The 19,101-nt window shown below is 28.7% G+C and overlaps 5 protein-coding genes across 7 annotated transcripts; 4 read left to right on the top strand and 1 right to left on the bottom strand.

Moving 5' to 3' along the window:
* Window positions 1–695: 695 nt before the first annotated feature.
* LOC113376918 (60S ribosomal protein L15) lies at window positions 696–7,556 on the top strand. 3 transcript variants are annotated; one of them, XM_026617018.1, is made up of 5 exons: window positions 696–713; window positions 6,397–6,568; window positions 6,628–6,764; window positions 6,983–7,093; window positions 7,315–7,556. In XM_026617018.1, exons 1-5 carry the CDS (start codon window positions 699–701, stop codon window positions 7,507–7,509), a joined length of 630 nt encoding a protein of 209 aa, XP_026472803.1. In that variant the 5' UTR covers window positions 696–698; the 3' UTR covers window positions 7,510–7,556. The 3 variants fall into 3 exon arrangements, with proteins under 3 accessions (XP_026472803.1, XP_026472801.1, XP_026472802.1); XM_026617016.1 differs by lacking the exon at window positions 696–713 and adding an exon at window positions 6,004–6,111 and having other exon boundaries at window positions 6,379–6,568; XM_026617017.1 differs by lacking the exon at window positions 696–713 and adding an exon at window positions 6,115–6,252 and having other exon boundaries at window positions 6,379–6,568.
* LOC113376917 (mitochondrial intermediate peptidase) lies at window positions 1,947–5,293 on the bottom strand. Its single transcript, XM_026617015.1, has 9 exons — window positions 4,913–5,293; window positions 4,431–4,693; window positions 4,041–4,307; window positions 3,790–3,978; window positions 3,349–3,665; window positions 3,077–3,240; window positions 2,780–3,001; window positions 2,379–2,609; window positions 1,947–2,276 (listed from the first exon to the last, which is right to left on the bottom strand). Exons 1-9 carry the CDS (start codon window positions 5,096–5,098, stop codon window positions 1,968–1,970), a joined length of 2,148 nt encoding a protein of 715 aa, XP_026472800.1. The 5' UTR covers window positions 5,099–5,293; the 3' UTR covers window positions 1,947–1,967.
* Window positions 7,557–7,778: 222 nt separating the features above from the next.
* On the top strand, window positions 7,779–9,276 carry LOC113377515 (hydroxymethylglutaryl-CoA lyase, mitochondrial-like). The gene is made up of 6 exons (XM_026617866.1): window positions 7,779–7,917; window positions 7,980–8,122; window positions 8,284–8,407; window positions 8,475–8,572; window positions 8,637–8,940; window positions 9,036–9,276. The coding sequence occupies exons 1-6, from the start codon at window positions 7,861–7,863 to the stop codon at window positions 9,273–9,275; spliced, it is 966 nt and encodes a 321-aa protein (XP_026473651.1). The 5' UTR covers window positions 7,779–7,860; the 3' UTR covers window position 9,276.
* A 1,591-nt stretch (window positions 9,277–10,867) lies between these two features.
* On the top strand, window positions 10,868–12,771 carry LOC113378002. Its single transcript, XM_026618491.1, has 4 exons — window positions 10,868–11,063; window positions 11,124–11,268; window positions 11,607–11,935; window positions 12,575–12,771. Exons 1-4 carry the CDS (start codon window positions 10,968–10,970, stop codon window positions 12,695–12,697), a joined length of 693 nt encoding a protein of 230 aa, XP_026474276.1. The 5' UTR covers window positions 10,868–10,967; the 3' UTR covers window positions 12,698–12,771.
* A 1,448-nt stretch (window positions 12,772–14,219) lies between these two features.
* Window positions 14,220–19,085, top strand: LOC113377695 (mitochondrial enolase superfamily member 1-like). Its single transcript, XM_026618089.1, has 9 exons — window positions 14,220–14,334; window positions 14,702–14,920; window positions 15,039–15,161; window positions 17,045–17,195; window positions 17,273–17,430; window positions 17,498–17,640; window positions 17,969–18,132; window positions 18,522–18,703; window positions 18,949–19,085. Exons 1-9 carry the CDS (start codon window positions 14,254–14,256, stop codon window positions 19,060–19,062), a joined length of 1,335 nt encoding a protein of 444 aa, XP_026473874.1. The 5' UTR covers window positions 14,220–14,253; the 3' UTR covers window positions 19,063–19,085.
* Window positions 19,086–19,101: the final 16 nt, after the last annotated feature.

The raw sequence follows: 19,101 nt of genomic DNA, 5'->3' as shown, positions 1-19,101 counted from the left end.
TACACGAGTGCAATAAACTGTGTTTGTATTTTATTCTCTTTACATTTATTACTAACAATGAGAAGAAAGTAGACAGTAAAATGAAAGTTTTATAATGTTATGATGATATTAAATGTTAAATATGAACAATACAACACTCAGATTTTTAACACACTTTATTTGATAATTACAGACGTTTCGAGACCATGGTATGCCTCATCTTCAGTGTAATTTCAAAAACAGTTATATATATATATATATATATATTATATATATATTGGATATATATATATATATATATATATATATATCAGGCTTGCAACAAATAGTATATTTGGCATGCTCCCAAAACCGAATACCGAATAGTCGGCAACTATTCGGCAGGTTTTTGGCGCCTTAACTCGTTTGTTTTAATGTAATAACTATCAGTAATTGTTGTATTACTAACGCGCTACTCTTTATTATTTGGAATCATATGACCCATTTATACTATTCGGCCGAATATCGAATACTTGAATACCACATATAATGGGGAAATAAGTGGTAAAATTATGAAAGGAACCGCTTTTTACATATATGATAATGTATTTCCTATCAATCCTTATATATTGGAAATGCTTATCATAACAAAATAAGAAATGATCAAAAATATTGTTTGTATATTTTGCGATAAAGAGCCAATAATATCTTATTATTTGGAAATGCTTAGAATTTATATAATGATTGACTTTATTGCATTGATACAACACATTGAATGATTTATATTAAATAATATAAACATGCAACAATAAAGTATCTTGTGAATATTCAGAAAAAAGTTCTTTGCGTAATAATTTTTAATCTCAAATGTCAATAAAGTTTAAATTATTACATATACAATAACGATAAATTTTTCGCATCATATTATATAAATTAAACACTTCCAAATACAGATCCATCGCGAGCTCTTTATCGCATATACGATAAAACACCAACAATGCTGTCGCTGAGCGGCGGCGGCGCCTTTGATTTTAACTACTAGGTATTCAGCCGAATATTAAAAAACATGCCAAATATGCCGAATATTCGGTGCAAGCCTAATATATATATACATATAACTATATATATATATATATATATATATATATATATATATATATATATATTATGAGTTATTTTGATTTGGGCAGTAACACCAAGTAAAAAAACTACTGCAGTTGTAAAAAAGATTTATTTAACCATACGTTTCGGTATTCGTCGAGACCGTCATTCAGTGGAATAGCTAAAAGATTTTATAAATAATGTAGGAGGAAAATGATATAAAGTTATAGAGCTTATATATAAATACATACAGAAAATTAATTATACAAAAATACACTACACTATCTACACAGTAATAAACCAAGCTATTAATAATTGGAACATTTAAACTAATGATTTTTGACAATTTTTAGTTACATTCTAATTAATTAAAATGTTCCAATTATTAATAGCTTGGTTTATTACTGTGTAAATAGTGTAGTGTATTTTTGTATAATCAATTTTCTGTAAGTATTTACATATAAGTTCTATAATTTTTTATCATTTTCCACCTACATTGTTTACAAAATCTTTTAGTTGTTCCACTGAATGACGGTCTCGACGAAGACCAAAACGTATGGTTAAATAAAGCTTTTTTATAACTGCTTTAGTTTTTTTCACTTGGTGTTACTGCTCGAATCAAAATAACTCATCAAAATATATATCAACACCAAATTTACATACTTCAATATATGATAGGATCCTCATATTTGACTTCAATTGAAAAGATCAAAATATACCACATTTTTATAATTTTGAACTTGGCAATGTGTTTTATATGTTCAAATAGATTAGTTTGCTTTTAGCAGTGATATAGATCTCTTGATCTGAGGAACAATAATAAAAAGACATTATGCCTAATAGCAATCAAAACAAAAATAATTATATCAATTTATTTATTTGTTTTCACAACACAGGTATAACTAAATTTACTGTAGTTCATTTAAAAACCTAATTTTTTCAATTTGAATCTTTTTCATATCTATTTCATTAATTAGAGCATCTGCCATACACTTTGGTGTTAGGTCTCTTTTCAGGAAGTCGGACACTAATTGCTTAGATGGTTTTCCTCCACCATGAGCAAGACATTCTTGCCTATATGCTTCACCTTGAGTGCGACTGAATGGATCACTTTCAAAATACACTTGCCATATTAAAGATGCTACAGCTCGAGATACTAGGTATGAATAATATTTTGCTCCATATCCAACTAAGTGACCAAATCGCAATTGCCAGGCCTAAAGTAATAAAAGTATCAGTTAATTATCATCTTGCATAAACTTTTTAAAACTGTTATTAATATATCATTGAAATTAAGATGAAACTTCTGGTTTTCTCACCGTATTATTAACATAAGGTAAACTGTAATAATGTTTTTGAATCTCCTTCAATGCATCAGTAGTAACGCCTGTAAAATTTGCACTATGGTAGTGTTGATCGAGAGCACTATAAAAAACTTGTAATTGCATTTCACTAGCTCCAAATAAGCTCTTAGATGCGCATAATCGCTGCAACATTTCTTGTGGCATCTTTTCCTGTGTTTGAAAATGTCTTGCAAAACTGCTCACAACCTGTAAAATTAAATGATTAACGATTTATGTATTAAACTTACATCAATATTTAAAAAGGATTTCAAGACATATAACCAAAAACGAAGCATACTAAATTAGTTCCCAATCTTTTTTTTCATTCAGCTGCCATTTCTATTTATTTTCTTACAATGTAGATATTTATATCTTACCCTAGGATCAGATGCAAAGTACTCCATAAGAACAGAAGGTACTTCTGCAAAATCAGTACTGCATCTAGTTCCAGTCACATGTTGATATTTGGTTCTTGCAAGCATTGAATGCATTGCATGTCCCATTTCATGAAAAAGATTATCTACCATAGCTGGGCTTAAAAGCGTGGGGCTTGACCATCGCGGTGGTGCCAAATTTAATACAACTACTACTATAGGATTCTAAAAAATTCAAAATAAGTGAATAAGGTGTAAAATATCAGATAGATATAGTAGGTATTTTTCTGCTTGTTTTACCTGATATGAACCATCGGATTTCTGTTTACCACCTTGTATGGTAAAATGGCAATCTTGATTTGGCTTTCCTGGTCTTTCATAAAAATCACAATATATATGACCTAGAGTTCCTTCAGTCTCATGAACAATTTTTAATTTATATATATCATTAGCCCAAGCTTCACCTAAGATATAATTTTTACTTAATATTAATCAACATTGAAAATAATCTCAAATGGCAATAAATTATGATATTAAAAAAAACATAATTAATAATAATTAATAATAATTACCAGGTGCCATTTCTTCAATTACAAATTTAATACCAAATAAAGATTGCATTAATATGTCCAATCCTTCCATACAACCACCAAGGCTAAAATAAGGAGCAAACTCAGATGCTCCAACTTGTAACCATTGCTTCTTGATTTTTTGTGTAAAGTAAGGTGTATCCCAAGCAGCTAACTCCTTATTTCCAGATTCTTCACTTGCTTTCATTAATTGCATTGTTTTGAAGTCTTCACTAGCCCTCAATGAGAGTTTGTCAGAGAGTATGTTTAGAAAATCATTTACGGCTTCTGGAGTTTCTATAGTACTTGCTTTCAAAGCTCTACAAAAGGTAATGACAATTAATATATAGAATTCCTAATGCTCTATAAATAGGCTATTAATCATACTAATAAAAAGGTTAAATTTCAATTTTGTGAATATTGTTGTCAAACAGAAATGAATACCTATGCGCATAAGTTTTAAATCCACATATCTTAGCTAATTCTTGCCGTGCTTTAAGCATTTCACTGAGCAGATATTCTTGATGGCTGTTCGGGTGTAAAAATAATTTATAAGCTGCTTCACGAGCAGATGCGTTACTAGAATCTGCATACAATCCTGATATGACCACATCATCACCTTCAACTATAAAACTAACAAATTATGAAAAACTATAATTCTGAAAAAGAAACAATTATTCATAAGAAATAATTACTATTGCCTAATGTTATCTGGAATTATATTTTTTGGAACACTGCGAGGTTGGACAGCACCATTCATAAATTTCTGTCCGAGTTGTAAAATGTAATCATTCAATTCCACGACTCTTTGCCTTTGAGTTTCAGGTAAATGAATTCCACATTGTTCAAAATCAAACATAAATAATCTAGCTACATGGTTGTCAATCGATGTTGTAGGAAATAAATCACCTTTTGTTACAACACTGTTTAGAGCTGAATACAATTCATAATGTGTGTTCAATCTAAAATATAACATTTGCTGTTATCTTTCCCCATCATATGCATGCATATATATATATATATATATATATATATATATATATATATATATAATACATGAAGATTTGTATAAATATCAAATATACTTCTCTACAATACAGCTAATACTGATACAAGCATCTTCTGCAGCATGTGCATATGCTGCTTTGGGGTGGGCAATCCGAACAAATTCTGCAAGATCGGCTACTTTACACAGATTATCAGACAATTCATCAAAAATCTCTACAATTTTGCGTTTGCGGGTGTTTGATATAACTTCCTTAATTAGATTTTCTGAATCATTCACAGCCCGTTCTTTCAAAGCAAAAAACCCTTCATGAGATTGCAACTCACGCTTCATAAACAATCCCTATAATGCAATTATATGTAACATAGTATATAATAATATTTTTGAAAATTAATGAATGTAACATCAATTTACCAAGAAGTTTAAATAATAATTTATATATAATACAAGAATTTCTGTGCAATATATGCTTGCATTATTTAAATAAATGTCAATACTAATAACATGTCAAATTAAATATTTATTGTATAATGTGTTTCTATTAAAAATCAATTTCATTACCGTATCTTCCCGCAAAAGACTCAAATTGACTTTTGGATTAGGTTTTGTATTAAATGCTGTTGCTAATGCAGACCAAGTAGAAACCCCTGCTCGTCCATTTGAAAAAATGCGCAACAAATACATATCATCAAGACAATTTGAATATAAACGACAAATTAAACTATTATTAATGGATAATCTAATCATTGCGAAACAGAGTCAAATGAATTATATAAATATAAATTAAAAGGTTAGGTCCTGCATTTTATAATTCCAGTTTACTTGGCTGTTATACATTATAAAATAATGATATCTAAACATAAAAAATGTATTGAAAGTGTTCACTAAAATTTGTACATCATAAATTTTTAAACAAAATTTGGTAATAAATCCATGAGTAGCCTGCCTAGACAATATAATAATATAAACTGACAGTGACAGGTCGCAAAGCTATTGCACAGTGCACGTATACGAAACACAAGTCTAGATTCTAGATGAGTGTTTTCGTACGTTTTTTGGTCATTTTTACTTTCCCACAATTAAAACTTTTATACCCATATATTAGGTTTAATCTTCATGATTTTGTTTTGTTTTCTTAATATATAAAGATAATAAGTTTTACCTTATTCATCTTTCAAACTTTATCAATTTTTAAATTACCTGGTAGTAACTTGTAATAACTAAAAAATTTTAGTAATTGGAAATGTTGTTTAAATTTTAATAAAGCAACATAAATAAAGCGGGATATACTTAATTACAAAATGTTGAAATGGGGTATATTTATAATCTTTTAAGAGATAAATATCAATTATATCTTTTTTGCCTTATTTTTAATTTAAAACTACTTTTTTTGTTCTTTAACGAAACATTGAACAGTTCTTACTTTTACATATTCGGCTTTTCATAATTCAATTCGTAGTTAATATATTGTTCTGTCACAGAAACACATTTTTTGATTATGACAATTAAAACTACCACAATTTTAATTTAAAATTTCACGTGGCGCATAATATAATTTTCTACAATCTCATATATTTTGATATTTTGTGTATATTTGTTTAAGTTCGTAAGTAAAGAAACGTTTATTTTGCTCAATTGGTTACCCTGTCAATTTTGTGTCACGTTTCTATGTTGGCAATATACATGGAGAAGTTGATGAGCGTAGCTGTCGCGTACTCGTTCGTTCTATTTCCTTTTCGACTAGAGTTCGTGGACGTCGGGTATGTGTACTCAGTGTAGTGAAATTTGGTTTAATTTATAGCATCTTACGATTGCCGTAAATTTAATACTGTAATCTTAATACTTCATTAATTGATATTTTGCATTATAAACATATTTTTGTGATATTTATCAATAATTCGGTATGATTTGGTTTTTATTAAGAATGTTGGTAGTTTTTATTCTACATTTCAACATGTGGGATCGTTGTGTTAAAATTATAGACCGATGATGTGACTTCAAATCAATTTGTTTGATTTTGTTGCTAGGTCTGTCCACTTCAAAAGATGGGTGCTTACAAGTATATTCAAGAATTGTACCGCAAAAAGCAAAGTGATGTGTTACGGTTTCTTCTCCGTATCCGAGTATGGCAGTACCGTCAATTGACGAAAATGCATAGAGCCCCTAGGCCTTCCAGACCAGACAAAGCCAGACGTTTGGGATACCGTGCTAAGCAAGGTATAAAATTAGACTATCATTCATTTCGATCACTATTTGATTTGCGATATTTTTTACAGGTTATGTTATCTTCCGCATCAGGGTGCGCCGAGGTGGACGTAAACGTCCAGTTCCAAAGGGTGCTACTTTTGGAAAACCAAAGAGCCATGGAGTTAATCAATTGAAACCCACTAGGAACTTGCAATCTGTTGCTGAGGTACATATTGTTTAATAGTCTCATAGTGTCCATATTTACGTTATAATATATGGAGACACATAGTTCCCAACATTATTATTGTTGGTTGTATATGATGATTAGGCATGCACCACTCTTAGTCCTGCTGAAAAATTACCTTTAAAAAAATCTGATTGCTAATTCATAACATACTGCAAAACTTATATTTTGGCATTGCTTACAAAATATTTTAATTACAGGAGCGTGTAGGACGTCGTTGTGGTGGTCTGAGAGTTTTGAATTCATACTGGGTTGCTCAAGATTCATCATATAAGTACTTCGAAGTTATTTTGGTGGATCCATCTCATAATGTAAGTTTCATTTATTTTTGCACCTGACTATGTTTTTGATAATCTAACAGTATTTTTCAAAATATCATTATTTATTAAATATTCCAATACATGATGATTGGGCATGCACCACTCTTAGTCCTGATGAGAAACTATCCCATTTTTTCTGATGCAATTTATAAAATACTACATATATTTACATCGATAACTGCAAATTAAACAAAGTTTTTTCTTTGTTAAAGGCTATTCGTAGAGATCCTAAAGCAAACTGGATCTGCAATGCTGTGCACAAGCACAGGGAAATGCGTGGACTTACGTCTGCTGGCAAATCATCTCGAGGGCTTGGCAAAGGCCACCGTTACTCACAAACCATTGGTGGATCGCGTAGAGCTGCCTGGCTCAGAAGAAATTCTCTACAATTACGTAGAAAGCGTTAAATTTTTTTGTAAAGATGTGTTGATATAAATATACAAGTCATGAAAAATTTTTGTTTTTAATTTTATTTCAGGAGACTTAGATTATTTGCGTTTCAGTTTTAATTTTTCGATAAATAAACGACATATAAAAATATATGTAAAATTTTATTCCGAAACACTTACGTATATTAAATAATTTAAAGTGCCATCTGTTGCGCATTAATAACTTTCATACATCTGACAGCTCCTACTGGCGCCTACAAATTGTGAAAACACAGTATGTTTCAAAGGTTATTTGAAGGACTATTACTGTTAAATGCACTCTAATTCATTATTAATTCTAATGTTCAGAGATAACTTAACTTTATTACCATGTCGACCAAAATTTTGAAATCGGCTATTTCAAAATATTTTATACGAAACTTTGCAGTTAGTATGAACGAGTTACTATGTTAGTCAAGTTTTAACTGTAAAAATGTTTATTTTTACAGACTAAACAAACTTCTGTAAGGATTATAGAAGTGGGACCAAGAGATGGATTACAAAATGAACCAAAAATTTTATCAACAGATATTAAAGTTGAATTTATTAATCTTTTATCAGAAACTGGTCTTAAATCCATTGAAGCAACAAGGTGAATTATTGAATATTTAAATAAAAGTTATGAATTATATTACAAGCACATTATTTATAAACAGAATATTAACATTACATATTTGTTGATTATACATTTTCTTTCGGAATAGATCTTTCCATGATTATTATTTATTTATTTAATCAGCTTTTTGTATATAGTTTTGTTAGTCCAAAATGGGTTCCGCAAATGGCAGATAATAGTGATGTTTTAGGTGCCATAAATCGTCATCCTGGAGTAGCTTATCCTGTATTAGTACCAAATTTAAAGGGCTTTAATAGTGCTGTATGTTAATATAATTTGTCTGCAGAGTTACAAAAGTTTGTATTTGTATGTTGATTGTATTTTTTAGCTGAATTCAAAAGCCAATGAAATTGCAGTGTTTGGAGCTGCTTCAGAAAGCTTTTCACAAAAAAATGTTAACTGTTCTGTTATAGAAAGCATAGAAAGGTATTTATTGTTACATATTAATAAAATTATCTTTGTATTGGGGACTTAAAATTTTTTTACATAGGTTCCGTGAAGTTATGAAAGCTGCAAAAGAGAATAATATCAAAGTACGTGGTTATGTTTCATGTATTGTAGGATGTCCATATGAGGGTCCAATTAAACCTTCTGCCGTAGCTAAAGTTACTGAGGCTTTGTTTGAAATGGGGTGTTATGAAGTATCACTAGGAGATACAATTGGTGTTGGAACACCTGGAACCACTAAACCTATGCTAGAAGAAGTTCTTAAAATAGCTCCTGCTGAATCACTTGCAGTTCATTATCATGACACTTATGGACAAGCACTAGCAAATATATTATGTTCACTAGAGGTGAGTATCAAGCGAGGTTAGATGTAATACTTCAAATCTTTTGTTTTACATATACGAATAACATATAAATATTTCTAAACAAAATGTTATTTTAGTATGGAATTTCTGTTGTGGACTCGTCAGTTTCTGGGCTAGGTGGATGTCCATATGCTCGAGGTGCATCTGGTAATGCAGCCACTGAAGATGTTGTATATATGTTAGAAGGGTTGGGTGCGCACACAGGTGTTGACTTAGATAAATTAATACATGCTGGTAGATTTATTTGTGATGCTTTAGGACGTGAGAGTGGATCTAAAGTTAATCTTGCAAAACGGGGAAAATCTCTTAAATGCTAAATGAAAGTAATATATTGAAATTTAAAACATATTTATATGTAATATTTTATATTTGTTTAATAAAATATAAAACAAAAAAGTAAGTCTGCTTAATATTATTATTAAATGTATTTAATATATAAATCACTGTAAATTTAAATTACTGTAGATATTGTAGGCATTATGTATTGTTTGAAGTCTATGTATAGATCAAAAATTATATGAGGGGCAGTGTTGTTGCCCTTTTAAATGTGCGTACAAGTTTTATTTGTTCCCTTAAGAAAAAGTAAGTTTTAAATTACCCACATTGGAAAACAATAGAAAACGTCTTTCTACCAAAGTAAAAAAAGTAATATTTTTATGCATAGATAAAAGAAGAGTATATATATATATGTTTTTATGTATGTACATATGAATATTAAATATAAAGTTAAAACATAACTTTACAAAATTCATCATATTTGAATAATTTAAAAACATATCACATATGTTTAAGTTAAATAAAAATTATTTTCTTCATAATTAATCATTACGATCAAATCAGTGGAAATATTGAAAGCGATAATTTATATAATATTCGAAAATGAACTATTTACCGCGTACTTTTCCGTTTTCACGTCGGATTAAGGGTGCATTCGACTTGGACGCTTACGCGCTGTGAGCGCGCCGTGAGCGCGCTTTCATCGTTCGACTTGGCGCTGTGAGTGTCACATAAGTACGCTCGTAGCACCATCGTAGGATGCTCGTAGCACATATTTTGCGCTCACATACGCTCACGCCACAGAGGTAGGGCAGCGTGAGCGTGAGCGTCAGTTGTTTTTACTATCTGTCATTTCATTTGTTTATTAATTGTCAAATTCTTTATAATTCCGCAAAAATGGCAAGCTGTATGTCACAATTATTTTTTAATATTAATATTGATATTAATTAATTTTAAATTTAGTTAATTTTAAATTTTAATTTTAATATTACTATTAATTAAGCATGAGCTGACCAAATTTCATTTATTTATTAATTGTTAAATTCTATATAATCCCGCAAAAAATGCCAAGTTGTATATCACATTTATTTTTTAATATTAATATTAATATTAAATAATTTTAAATTTTAATTTTAATATTACTATTAATTAAGCATAAGCTAACCAAATTTCATTTATTCATTAATTGTTAAATTTTTTATAATCCCGCAAAAATGCCAAGTTGTATAACACAATTATTTTTTAATATTAATATTAATATTAATTAATTTTAAATTTAATTAATTTTAAATAATTTTTAAATTTTAATTTTAATGTTAATATGAATTAAGCATAAGCAAACGAAATTTCATTTATTTATTAATTGTTAAATTCTTTATAATCCCGCTGAATGATCCAGAAAGTAATAAAATTTACACAATTACCGTTACCGCCAGTTGCCGCCATTTTGATGCTTATTGACGCTCACAGTTTCCAAAACGAACGGATTTCAGTTATCGATTCTGAGCGCTTATCGGCCAAGTCGAACGCTAAAAATTCGTGCTTATAAGCGTGAGCGCTCACAGCGCGTAAGCGTCCAAGTCGAACGCACCCTAAGCTTCACATGGTAGCGTTTTCCTATAATATCTGACGCAATTGACATCTGTCAAATGCTTTATATTGTATAAATTATTTTATTCGTCATGTTTTAATATATTTTGTGCTTGACGTTTTAACAAAGCAAGATATGTAGTATGTGCAAAATGTCAATCGAGGATAACAATATTCATTTCGCAACTGACGCTCAATCTGAGCCCCCTAGAAGTAAATTATATCCAACAGCACCACAGGTTGGATTTTAACTAACCATCGTTTTAAATTATTTCTTGTTAATATGTTATGCATTTTAGAAAATCAATAATGAATCAGGTGTTACGAATTTAGTACAAAATAGTGATAATGATGATGCTCCAGTTAGGCCAGCAAGAAAAAAACAATCAAATAATAAATTAATGAATATTGAACAGAACATTGGAGAAAATGATAATGTGAATGGTGAGAATAGTAAAATATACATATTATACTTTATTGCTCAAAGAGTACAAATTCATTGCTTCTTTATTGAAATATCATATCTTTAACTACTTTTTCAATTCTCATCAAGAGAATATTAAATTGTTTGAGTTTAAGAATTCAATAATCAGTTGTTTAGATACTTGTGGCTTTTATTTGTCACCAGGGCATGCATCTGACATCAATATGGTATTACTTATGAATAGTCTGTTTCGATTTTAAAGATTTCTTGTTTAAATTGAATACATTAAAAATTAGTATTTAAATTCAGAAATAATTTACAGGTACAGATTTGTTTACTTAATATTACTTATTTTCAGCTTCAGGGGTAAATAATGTAATAAACATAGTAAATTCAAAGCATGTCCATATTGGAGGTCTAGTTAATATTAATGTCAATGAAGGTGATGAAAAATATAAAAAAAGAAAAAATAAAAAGTATCGAAAAAGTAATATAGCAACCTCAATACAGGAAGATGAGACTGTAAAAGCTCTCATGTCGTCTGATGAAAAGTGCACGAGGGTGCACATGGAAATCATAAAAAAACATATAGGAAAGAACTGGAGGAATGTCTTTAGAAAACTTGATTATTCAAATGGAGAAATAGAACAGCTTTATATAGATTATATTAATGAAGGCATTTCAGAGGTAATTGCATGGAACTGCATCACATTTTGCACTTTTTTGTATAATAATAAATGCGTGTTCTCCTGTGAGCTGAGTTAAACTCTAAATCGATTTGGGCAATTTTATAGTGATATATTTTTCCGGTTCTTACAGGAAATTTTCTAATAGAAAAAAATTGATACACTACCTTATTGTACCAACTACAATATTTATATTATATTATATATTATACAAGATTTATGATGTGTGTTTGTCACTTTCTTATTTAAAGTTTGAGCATGTGTAGATTTTTGAGTTAGACATTTGAAATTGTGATATGTCTTATCTTCAGTGTGCAATTAAATTATTTTATAAGTATATAATTAAATTATTTTAGTTATAAGAGAGAAAAGAGCAAACATTTGTCACAAAGGTTGACACACTTCTGACTATATGAACTTACGTGCATCTATAAATGTACTTGTGTAAATCTATAAAACTCCAGCAATAATGATACATATATATTATATTAAACAAAGGATTTAAAGTAGAGTTTTAATAATCATTTATTGAAAATTGTTTTTTTTTAATTGACTTGTTTTAAAATTTATAATTTATATTAGAAATGGTATAACCATAATTATGTATTGGTTTTAAAACTTGGCTATAATTATATTTTAGGTAATCCATCAGGGCCTAGTAGATTGGACCCAAAACAATCCAGATGAGGCTACTTTAGGTAAAATCTGTACTGTTCTCTGGGAAGAAAATTGTTGTGATGTGATTGAAAGGCTTATAAATTAAAATTTTTATCAAAATGTGTAAGTAATATTTTAGTGTTTATTAAAAATTTGATCTCTTGAAGATGGTGTATAATCCTAATGAATGATGTACTAATGTGAAAATCTATTGTAATGCATGTATACATTTTGTTTATTGTTAATTTCAAATTATTATTATTATTTTTTTTTAAATATCACTGTTATTGTATAAGTGTTCAGTTAAGTGATGGCAATAATTTTAGCAGATAAGTATTAAGTTTAAAGAAAATAGAACATTTTGAACTAATATTATACAAATACATTATAAGTAATTATTATTATACATTACAATCAAATATTCAAAATTATGCTATTATTATATTTAAGAGAAATATGTTTTATATTTGCATGTACATAACATGATGAAAATATTAATGTAAATAAAATAAACCAAAACACTTTTCTATTTATAATAAATAATAAATAATTTGTAAATGAACACGAAATAATGACAAAAAAATGTAATAAATATGCCGTATTTAAAATTTTAAACAAAAAATCTTTCAATTTAATATAATTTCATTTAGGCTATATGACACATTTTTTTAAAATGACAAGTGCCCGTAGATAGATTCAATATTTATACTTGTTAACTTCCCTTATCGCAGGTTATAGTAATCATAAAAAAATCGAAAATGAAAATTTTTATATATCTTGACGTTTCAAAGGTTTCTGAACATTTTGGCATACCTTAGAAAAAATGGATGTGTGCGTGTGGATACAAATTTTTGTCGACAATTTCGGAAACACGGATCGACCGATTTGAATAATTCAAAAAACATTCGATTCGTGTTGATAAGAAGACGTGCTGATTAGTTTTTGGCGTAGGCAGGTCTGGCCGTTCCGAAGATACGGTGCAAAAAGTGCCAAAAACGGTAACTCAGTTTTTAAGAGAACGAAGCGTCCGACTTTAATAATTTCAAAAACAGTTTACTTGTTTGACAAGATAAAAAAACTGATTAAATTTTTGGGAAGGCAGGTCTAGCGGTTATGGACTCTCAATAAAAATAAGTTTAAAAAACACCTTTTGGCGGTCAAAAATGATCATCAGACATATGCACATCAAATTATCAGATATTTTATAGAGATTTTAATAATGTGTACCCATTTTGTGTAAAATTTTTTGGGTTCCAAACGGTACGGGAAGGTCCAGCAATTTGCCACTAGTTTATCTATGAATAGATTATTAAATATGATGTTAAAAGTAGCAGTTGCGCTTGAATTTTTCAACAGCAAATAAATCACCCTCGCAGAGCCGCTGATCACGAATGGTTTACGTGGTTTACGTGCGTGATACTGTGCTGTGATACTCCTGTGATACTGATATTTTGATACTGTGACATCAACTAATAGTGATAAGACCACGTGTACATGTCGCCGGCCTGTCAAAACATATTTTGACGCGACTGTAAATCGACGATAAATTTATCACAATATTAAAATAGAAATAATTATTTCTATAATAAATAAAAGGACAAATTATAATTGTTCTTCTAATTCTTAATATTTTAGAAAGATTTTTATATCAATTTAAGTAATATGAATCTAAAGATAATTAGCTTTGATGTTAAGGATATAAGGTTTCCGACTTCTTTACGTCAAGATGGATCAGATGCCATGGTAATTTAATAAAAACAACTAATTGTATAGCTTTTTTACAATTTAATACTATAGTTTCTTTAAAAATATATCTGTGTAGATAATTGACATTGAATTGTAGACATTATCGCGTAAAATATGAGAAATTTATCGCTCGTCATGTTGATAAGTAATAGCTAATAACAACTTCTTTTAACAATTTTGTTAGATTAATATGCCATGTAATTTTTACATTTATTAGAAATGGTTTTTACTGAACATTAATTTTATATTACTATATTTTGAGAAAATTTTTATTTATAATTATTTTGCAGATTAAATATAAATATTATGTGCTTATATTTGACAGTGGTAAATATCCTTTCTTCTAGTCCATTTTTTAATTTAGCATGCAGATCCTGATTACTCTTGTGCTTACGTAACTTTAACAACATTATCTGGCCTTGTTGGAAATGGATTGACATTTACTCTTGGTCGAGGCACAGATTTGGTAGTGCATGCAATTCAATTGATGAGATACCAAGTCATTGAAAAAGATGCGCGAGACATATTCAATAACTTCAGTTCATTTTGGAGAGAAATAACAAGCAGTTCACAAATGAGATGGGTATGTATGTGCTAAATGAAATAAAATGATAAAACTTGCGCTAAATGAATTTGAAATGTTTTAATAAAAAATAATTTTATTTTTATAACTTATTGTATAGAATTAATATTGCTTGCAGATCGGGCCTGAAAAAGGAGTTGTGCATTTAGCTGTTGCCGCAATAATTAATGCATTATGGGATTTATGGGCAAAATGTGAAGAAAAACCATTATGGAAGCTTTTATCAGAAATGGATCCTGAGGTCAGTTATATTGTCAGTAGATGTTAAACAATAATGCACTGCATTATTACGTATATAAACTAGTGGTACTTTCCATACTGAAAAGAAAATTATTTATAAAAGCTTTAACATTTTTTGAAAATTTTGAAAAGATTAAATTTTTGAGAATTTGGAAATTTTTGAAAAAAATGTTTTTTTTATATTTTGAATTTTTATGAAAATTTTGAACTTTTTGCGAAGCAGAGCGATTTTAAACACAAAATATCTAAGCGTTGCAGTGTGACTTAAATCTCTATAAAATAAGTTGATGTGCATGTGTTTAATGATAATTTTTGTCTGGCAAATAGCATTTTTTTATTGGCTCTCCGAAATCGCTGGGCCCCAAAATTTAATCAGTTCATTGTTTTGTGAATACAATAAAATGTTTTTTTAATCATTCAAATTGGACGCTCTGTTCTCTCAAAAATTAAATTACCATTTTTGGCACTTTGGCTCCGTATCTTTGAAACGGCTGGGGCTGCCTTTGTCAAAAACTAATTAGCATGTCTCCCTATCAATAATAATAATTCAAATTGATTGATACATGCGCCAGAAATCGTGGACGAAATGTTGTATCCACACAAAACATACATACACACATACTTCTATTTTTTCTAAGGTATGCCAATATTTTCAGAAACTTCTGAAATGTAATGATAAGCAAAAATTTTCATTTTAGATTTTGGGATGATTACTATAACTTACTTAATTTGTAAATTCTAGGAGTTTGAGTGGAATATAGTAATCATTGAAGAGTTGCCTTATGTTTCCCAAATTTTATTATACTATTTATGTCATTCAATGCTATAATATAACATATATAATGCTATATATATATATATATATATATATACATATATATAAATAAATATAATTATATAATTATATATAATTATATTTTGTAGGATTCTGAATTTGATGTTGACATATGTATTAACAAAGTCTAGTAATTGGGCATAACATCAATAAAAAAAACATGTATTTCTTTCAAAAATTTATTTAAAATCCATATGTTTCGGTTATAATCCTAGCCTTCATTCAGTGGAAACTAAAAATGAAATTAAAAACCAAAATAATTGAATTGGAGTGAAAAGAAAAATAAAAAGAGTAAATAGTACTTATAATTAGTTAAGCTTAGTGTTAAATTGGAAGATTTTAATAATCCATGGTATCAGGATATGGTAATGCACTACACTATATATTACCAACATTAAACTTGTAATTACACAATATTTTCACAAAATACTAATTTAAAAAATCACAAATGGTTAGTGTGTTGTTCTTAGACTCTTTGAAGATATAATGGAGAAAAGGCTGTTTTAAAAAATATTTTTACCAAGATTCTACACATGTGTGGAACGAATTGCGAATCATTTGCGCGACGTTTTTATTGTTTTGTGAGAAATTTGGAAATGTTATCTAAATAAAAGAGATTTGTGTCGCACAGCGTGTTAAGTTCATTCCGTTTATTTGTCTTATTGTTATAAATAGTTAAAAAAGATCCTTCTATAATTCTTCGTTTAAATAAATTTTGTGCGAATTGTAGTACAGTCGGGTTAGGAAAGTCCATATTGTGTTTTAAAGTATAAATATGGTCTGCAAGCATAGTTTTAATTTGTCTCGGATTTTTTAAGCCTAACTAATTGTAAGTACTATTTACTCTGTTTATTTTTTCTTTTCACTCCAATTCAATTGTTTTAGTTTTTAATTTGATTTGTAGTTTCCACTGAATGAAAGCTAGGATTATAGTCGAAACATATGGATTTTAAATAAATTTTTGAAAGAAGTTTATGTTTTTTTATTGATGTTATGCCCGATTACTAGACTTTGTTAATATAATTATTTGTATAATAATTATAATATAGAAACTTGTGTCTGTGATTGATTTTCGCTATATCTCTGATGTCATTACACCACAAGAAGCAATTGAAATGTTGAAGTCAATGGAAGCAGGTAAAGAAAAGAGAACTGAAGAACTTCTGGTTAAGGGTTATCCTGCATATACTACACAAATAGGTATATAAACTGTAATAAATATGAAGTTCAAAGAATAAACTTGTCAATGGAAACCAGACATATTATAAATGCTACAGGTTGGCTGGGATATTCTGAATTGCATTTTAGAGAATTATGTCACAAATATTTAGACCAAGGTTTTACTGCATTTAAATTAAAAGTAGGAAGCAATATGGATGATGATATTAATCGTTGCAGGATTATTCGTGAGATAATTGGTTGGAAAAATCAATTGGTAACATTATTTATTTGAACCACAGATATGAAGTATAAACTTCTATGAAAATTATATAATGGTTTAGATGTTGGATGCTAACCAAATGTGGGATGTGAACGAAGCTATTAAGTGGATGGAAAACTTAAGTGAATTTAAACCATTGTGGATAGAAGAACCTACATCTCCAGATGATGTTTTGGGCCATGCAAATATTTCTTCTGCATTAAGGTATCAATTACAAGTATTTGTTGAAGAACAGAATGCATGCATAAATTTGTCTAGTACACATACACAGACACACCTATATATATAATTTCAGTAAAGTAGAAGTTTTCATATAAGCCGAATGAAGTCAGATGACGGTTCATGACGATCGTATTAGTCGATTGAAGTCTCGCATGACTTATATCATTTTTTATTTTTATATTTAGTGTTATTAATTTTTTTTTGTTTATTCAAATTTTTGTTCATGCATATTGTATCACAGTAAATATCTTTTTACTCGATAATGAGTTGATTTAAATCAAGTAAACTATCATATCTATCTGTCTATCAGACCCTTAGGAATTGCAGTTGCGACAGGAGAAATGATAGCAAATCGTGTAATGTTTAAGCAATTTATGCAAGCTAATGCTATGGAGTTTTGTCAAATAGATTCTGCCAGGATAGGAGGGGTTAATGAAATTTTATCTGTGTATTTGATGGCAAAAAAGTTTAATAGTAAGGATTTTTATATTTGTTAATTCAGTAACATCAAAATTATTTCAAATCATCATAATTTTTATATAACACATGAATTTGGATTTTTATTTGATAATTAATTCATGCACAATCAGATCATAGAATATAAATTGAAATAATAATTATTATTTGTTACTCAGTTTTGTTCTATATAATTATACAGATTTTATTTTAAATCGGAAATTCTAGGTAAATATATATTTTTTTAAATTCATTGTAGATTTTATTTATTGCAATGATTTATTAGGATAACATGATATTTTTGTATTTCTAGCTTAATCACAATTCATGCTTTTCTTTTTTTAATTTTGTACATCATATGACAGAATAATGTTACAGTTGAGTTCATAATTATTATTTTTGTTAAGTTAAAGTTTGTCCTCATGCTGGCGGAGTTGGTTTGTGTGAAATGGTTCAGCACCTACAAATGTGGGATTATGTTAGTTTATCTGGAACAATGGATGGGCGAATGATAGAGTATGTTGATCAACAGCATGAACAATTTATGAATCCTGTTGTGGTATTGAATGCTAAATATATTGCACCATCGGTAAGTATTTATGGTACTCTCCATTTCTATTGGTTACAAAAAGATAGTTTCTTTATATATTTAAGTTTAATTGATTTCAAAAATGTAACATCAGAACTGAAATGAAATTGTATTTGATTCACATTATTTTTTAATTTTATTGAATTTAATTTCAAGTTTTGAACTGCACTTTCCACATAACCGTAGTGAACTTTTTTATTTTCAATTAATTTAATTGCAGATATTACTTGTTTCTATTTGTTTAGATGCCTGGATATAATACTGATTTAAAGGAAGATGCTATTGAAATGTATGAATATCCAAATGGAAGCCAATGGGTCCAAATGTTCAAGGCAGGTATATTTCCAAAACCTACATAAAATCATTGGAAAATATTGCCACAACTACGGTAAAGTTTT

Source organism: Ctenocephalides felis, unplaced genomic scaffold, assembly GCF_003426905.1.
Source record: "Ctenocephalides felis isolate EL2017-DRISC unplaced genomic scaffold, ASM342690v1 CF-g0.4_SCAFFOLD_01886, whole genome shotgun sequence".
NCBI lineage: Eukaryota > Metazoa > Arthropoda > Insecta > Siphonaptera > Pulicidae > Ctenocephalides > Ctenocephalides felis.
Note: the sequence above shows the minus strand (reverse complement) of the source record. Positions and strands in the feature narration are given on the sequence as shown.

Excerpts from the sequence above, each read along its gene's own strand:
- LOC113376918 (XM_026617018.1), top strand. Across the intron at positions 6,569-6,627 it reads GGGATACCGTGCTAAGCAAG|GTTATGTTATCTTCCGCATC; the intron begins GTATAAAATTAG and ends TATTTTTTACAG. Across the intron at positions 6,765-6,982 it reads ACTTGCAATCTGTTGCTGAG|GAGCGTGTAGGACGTCGTTG; the intron begins GTACATATTGTT and ends TTTTAATTACAG.
- LOC113376917 (XM_026617015.1), bottom strand. The coding sequence starts at position 5,098 with ATGATTAGATTATCCATTAATAATAGTTTAATTTGTCGTTTATATTCA. Across the intron at positions 3,979-4,040 it reads CCAGATAACATTAGGCAATA|TTTTATAGTTGAAGGTGATG; the intron begins GTAATTATTTCT and ends ATAATTTGTTAG. Across the intron at positions 3,241-3,348 it reads AATTGAAGAAATGGCACCTG|GTGAAGCTTGGGCTAATGAT; the intron begins GTAATTATTATT and ends ATTATATCTTAG.
- LOC113377515 (XM_026617866.1), top strand. The coding sequence starts at position 7,861 with ATGTCGACCAAAATTTTGAAATCGGCTATTTCAAAATATTTTATACGA. Across the intron at positions 7,918-7,979 it reads ATTTTATACGAAACTTTGCA|ACTAAACAAACTTCTGTAAG; the intron begins GTTAGTATGAAC and ends TTATTTTTACAG. Across the intron at positions 8,123-8,283 it reads AAATCCATTGAAGCAACAAG|TTTTGTTAGTCCAAAATGGG; the intron begins GTGAATTATTGA and ends TTTTGTATATAG.
- LOC113378002 (XM_026618491.1), top strand. The coding sequence starts at position 10,968 with ATGTGCAAAATGTCAATCGAGGATAACAATATTCATTTCGCAACTGAC. Across the intron at positions 11,064-11,123 it reads TATATCCAACAGCACCACAG|AAAATCAATAATGAATCAGG; the intron begins GTTGGATTTTAA and ends TATGCATTTTAG. Across the intron at positions 11,936-12,574 it reads TTAATGAAGGCATTTCAGAG|GTAATCCATCAGGGCCTAGT; the intron begins GTAATTGCATGG and ends ATTATATTTTAG.
- LOC113377695 (XM_026618089.1), top strand. The coding sequence starts at position 14,254 with ATGAATCTAAAGATAATTAGCTTTGATGTTAAGGATATAAGGTTTCCG. Across the intron at positions 17,196-17,272 it reads TGCATATACTACACAAATAG|GTTGGCTGGGATATTCTGAA; the intron begins GTATATAAACTG and ends TAAATGCTACAG. Across the intron at positions 17,431-17,497 it reads TTGGTTGGAAAAATCAATTG|ATGTTGGATGCTAACCAAAT; the intron begins GTAACATTATTT and ends ATAATGGTTTAG.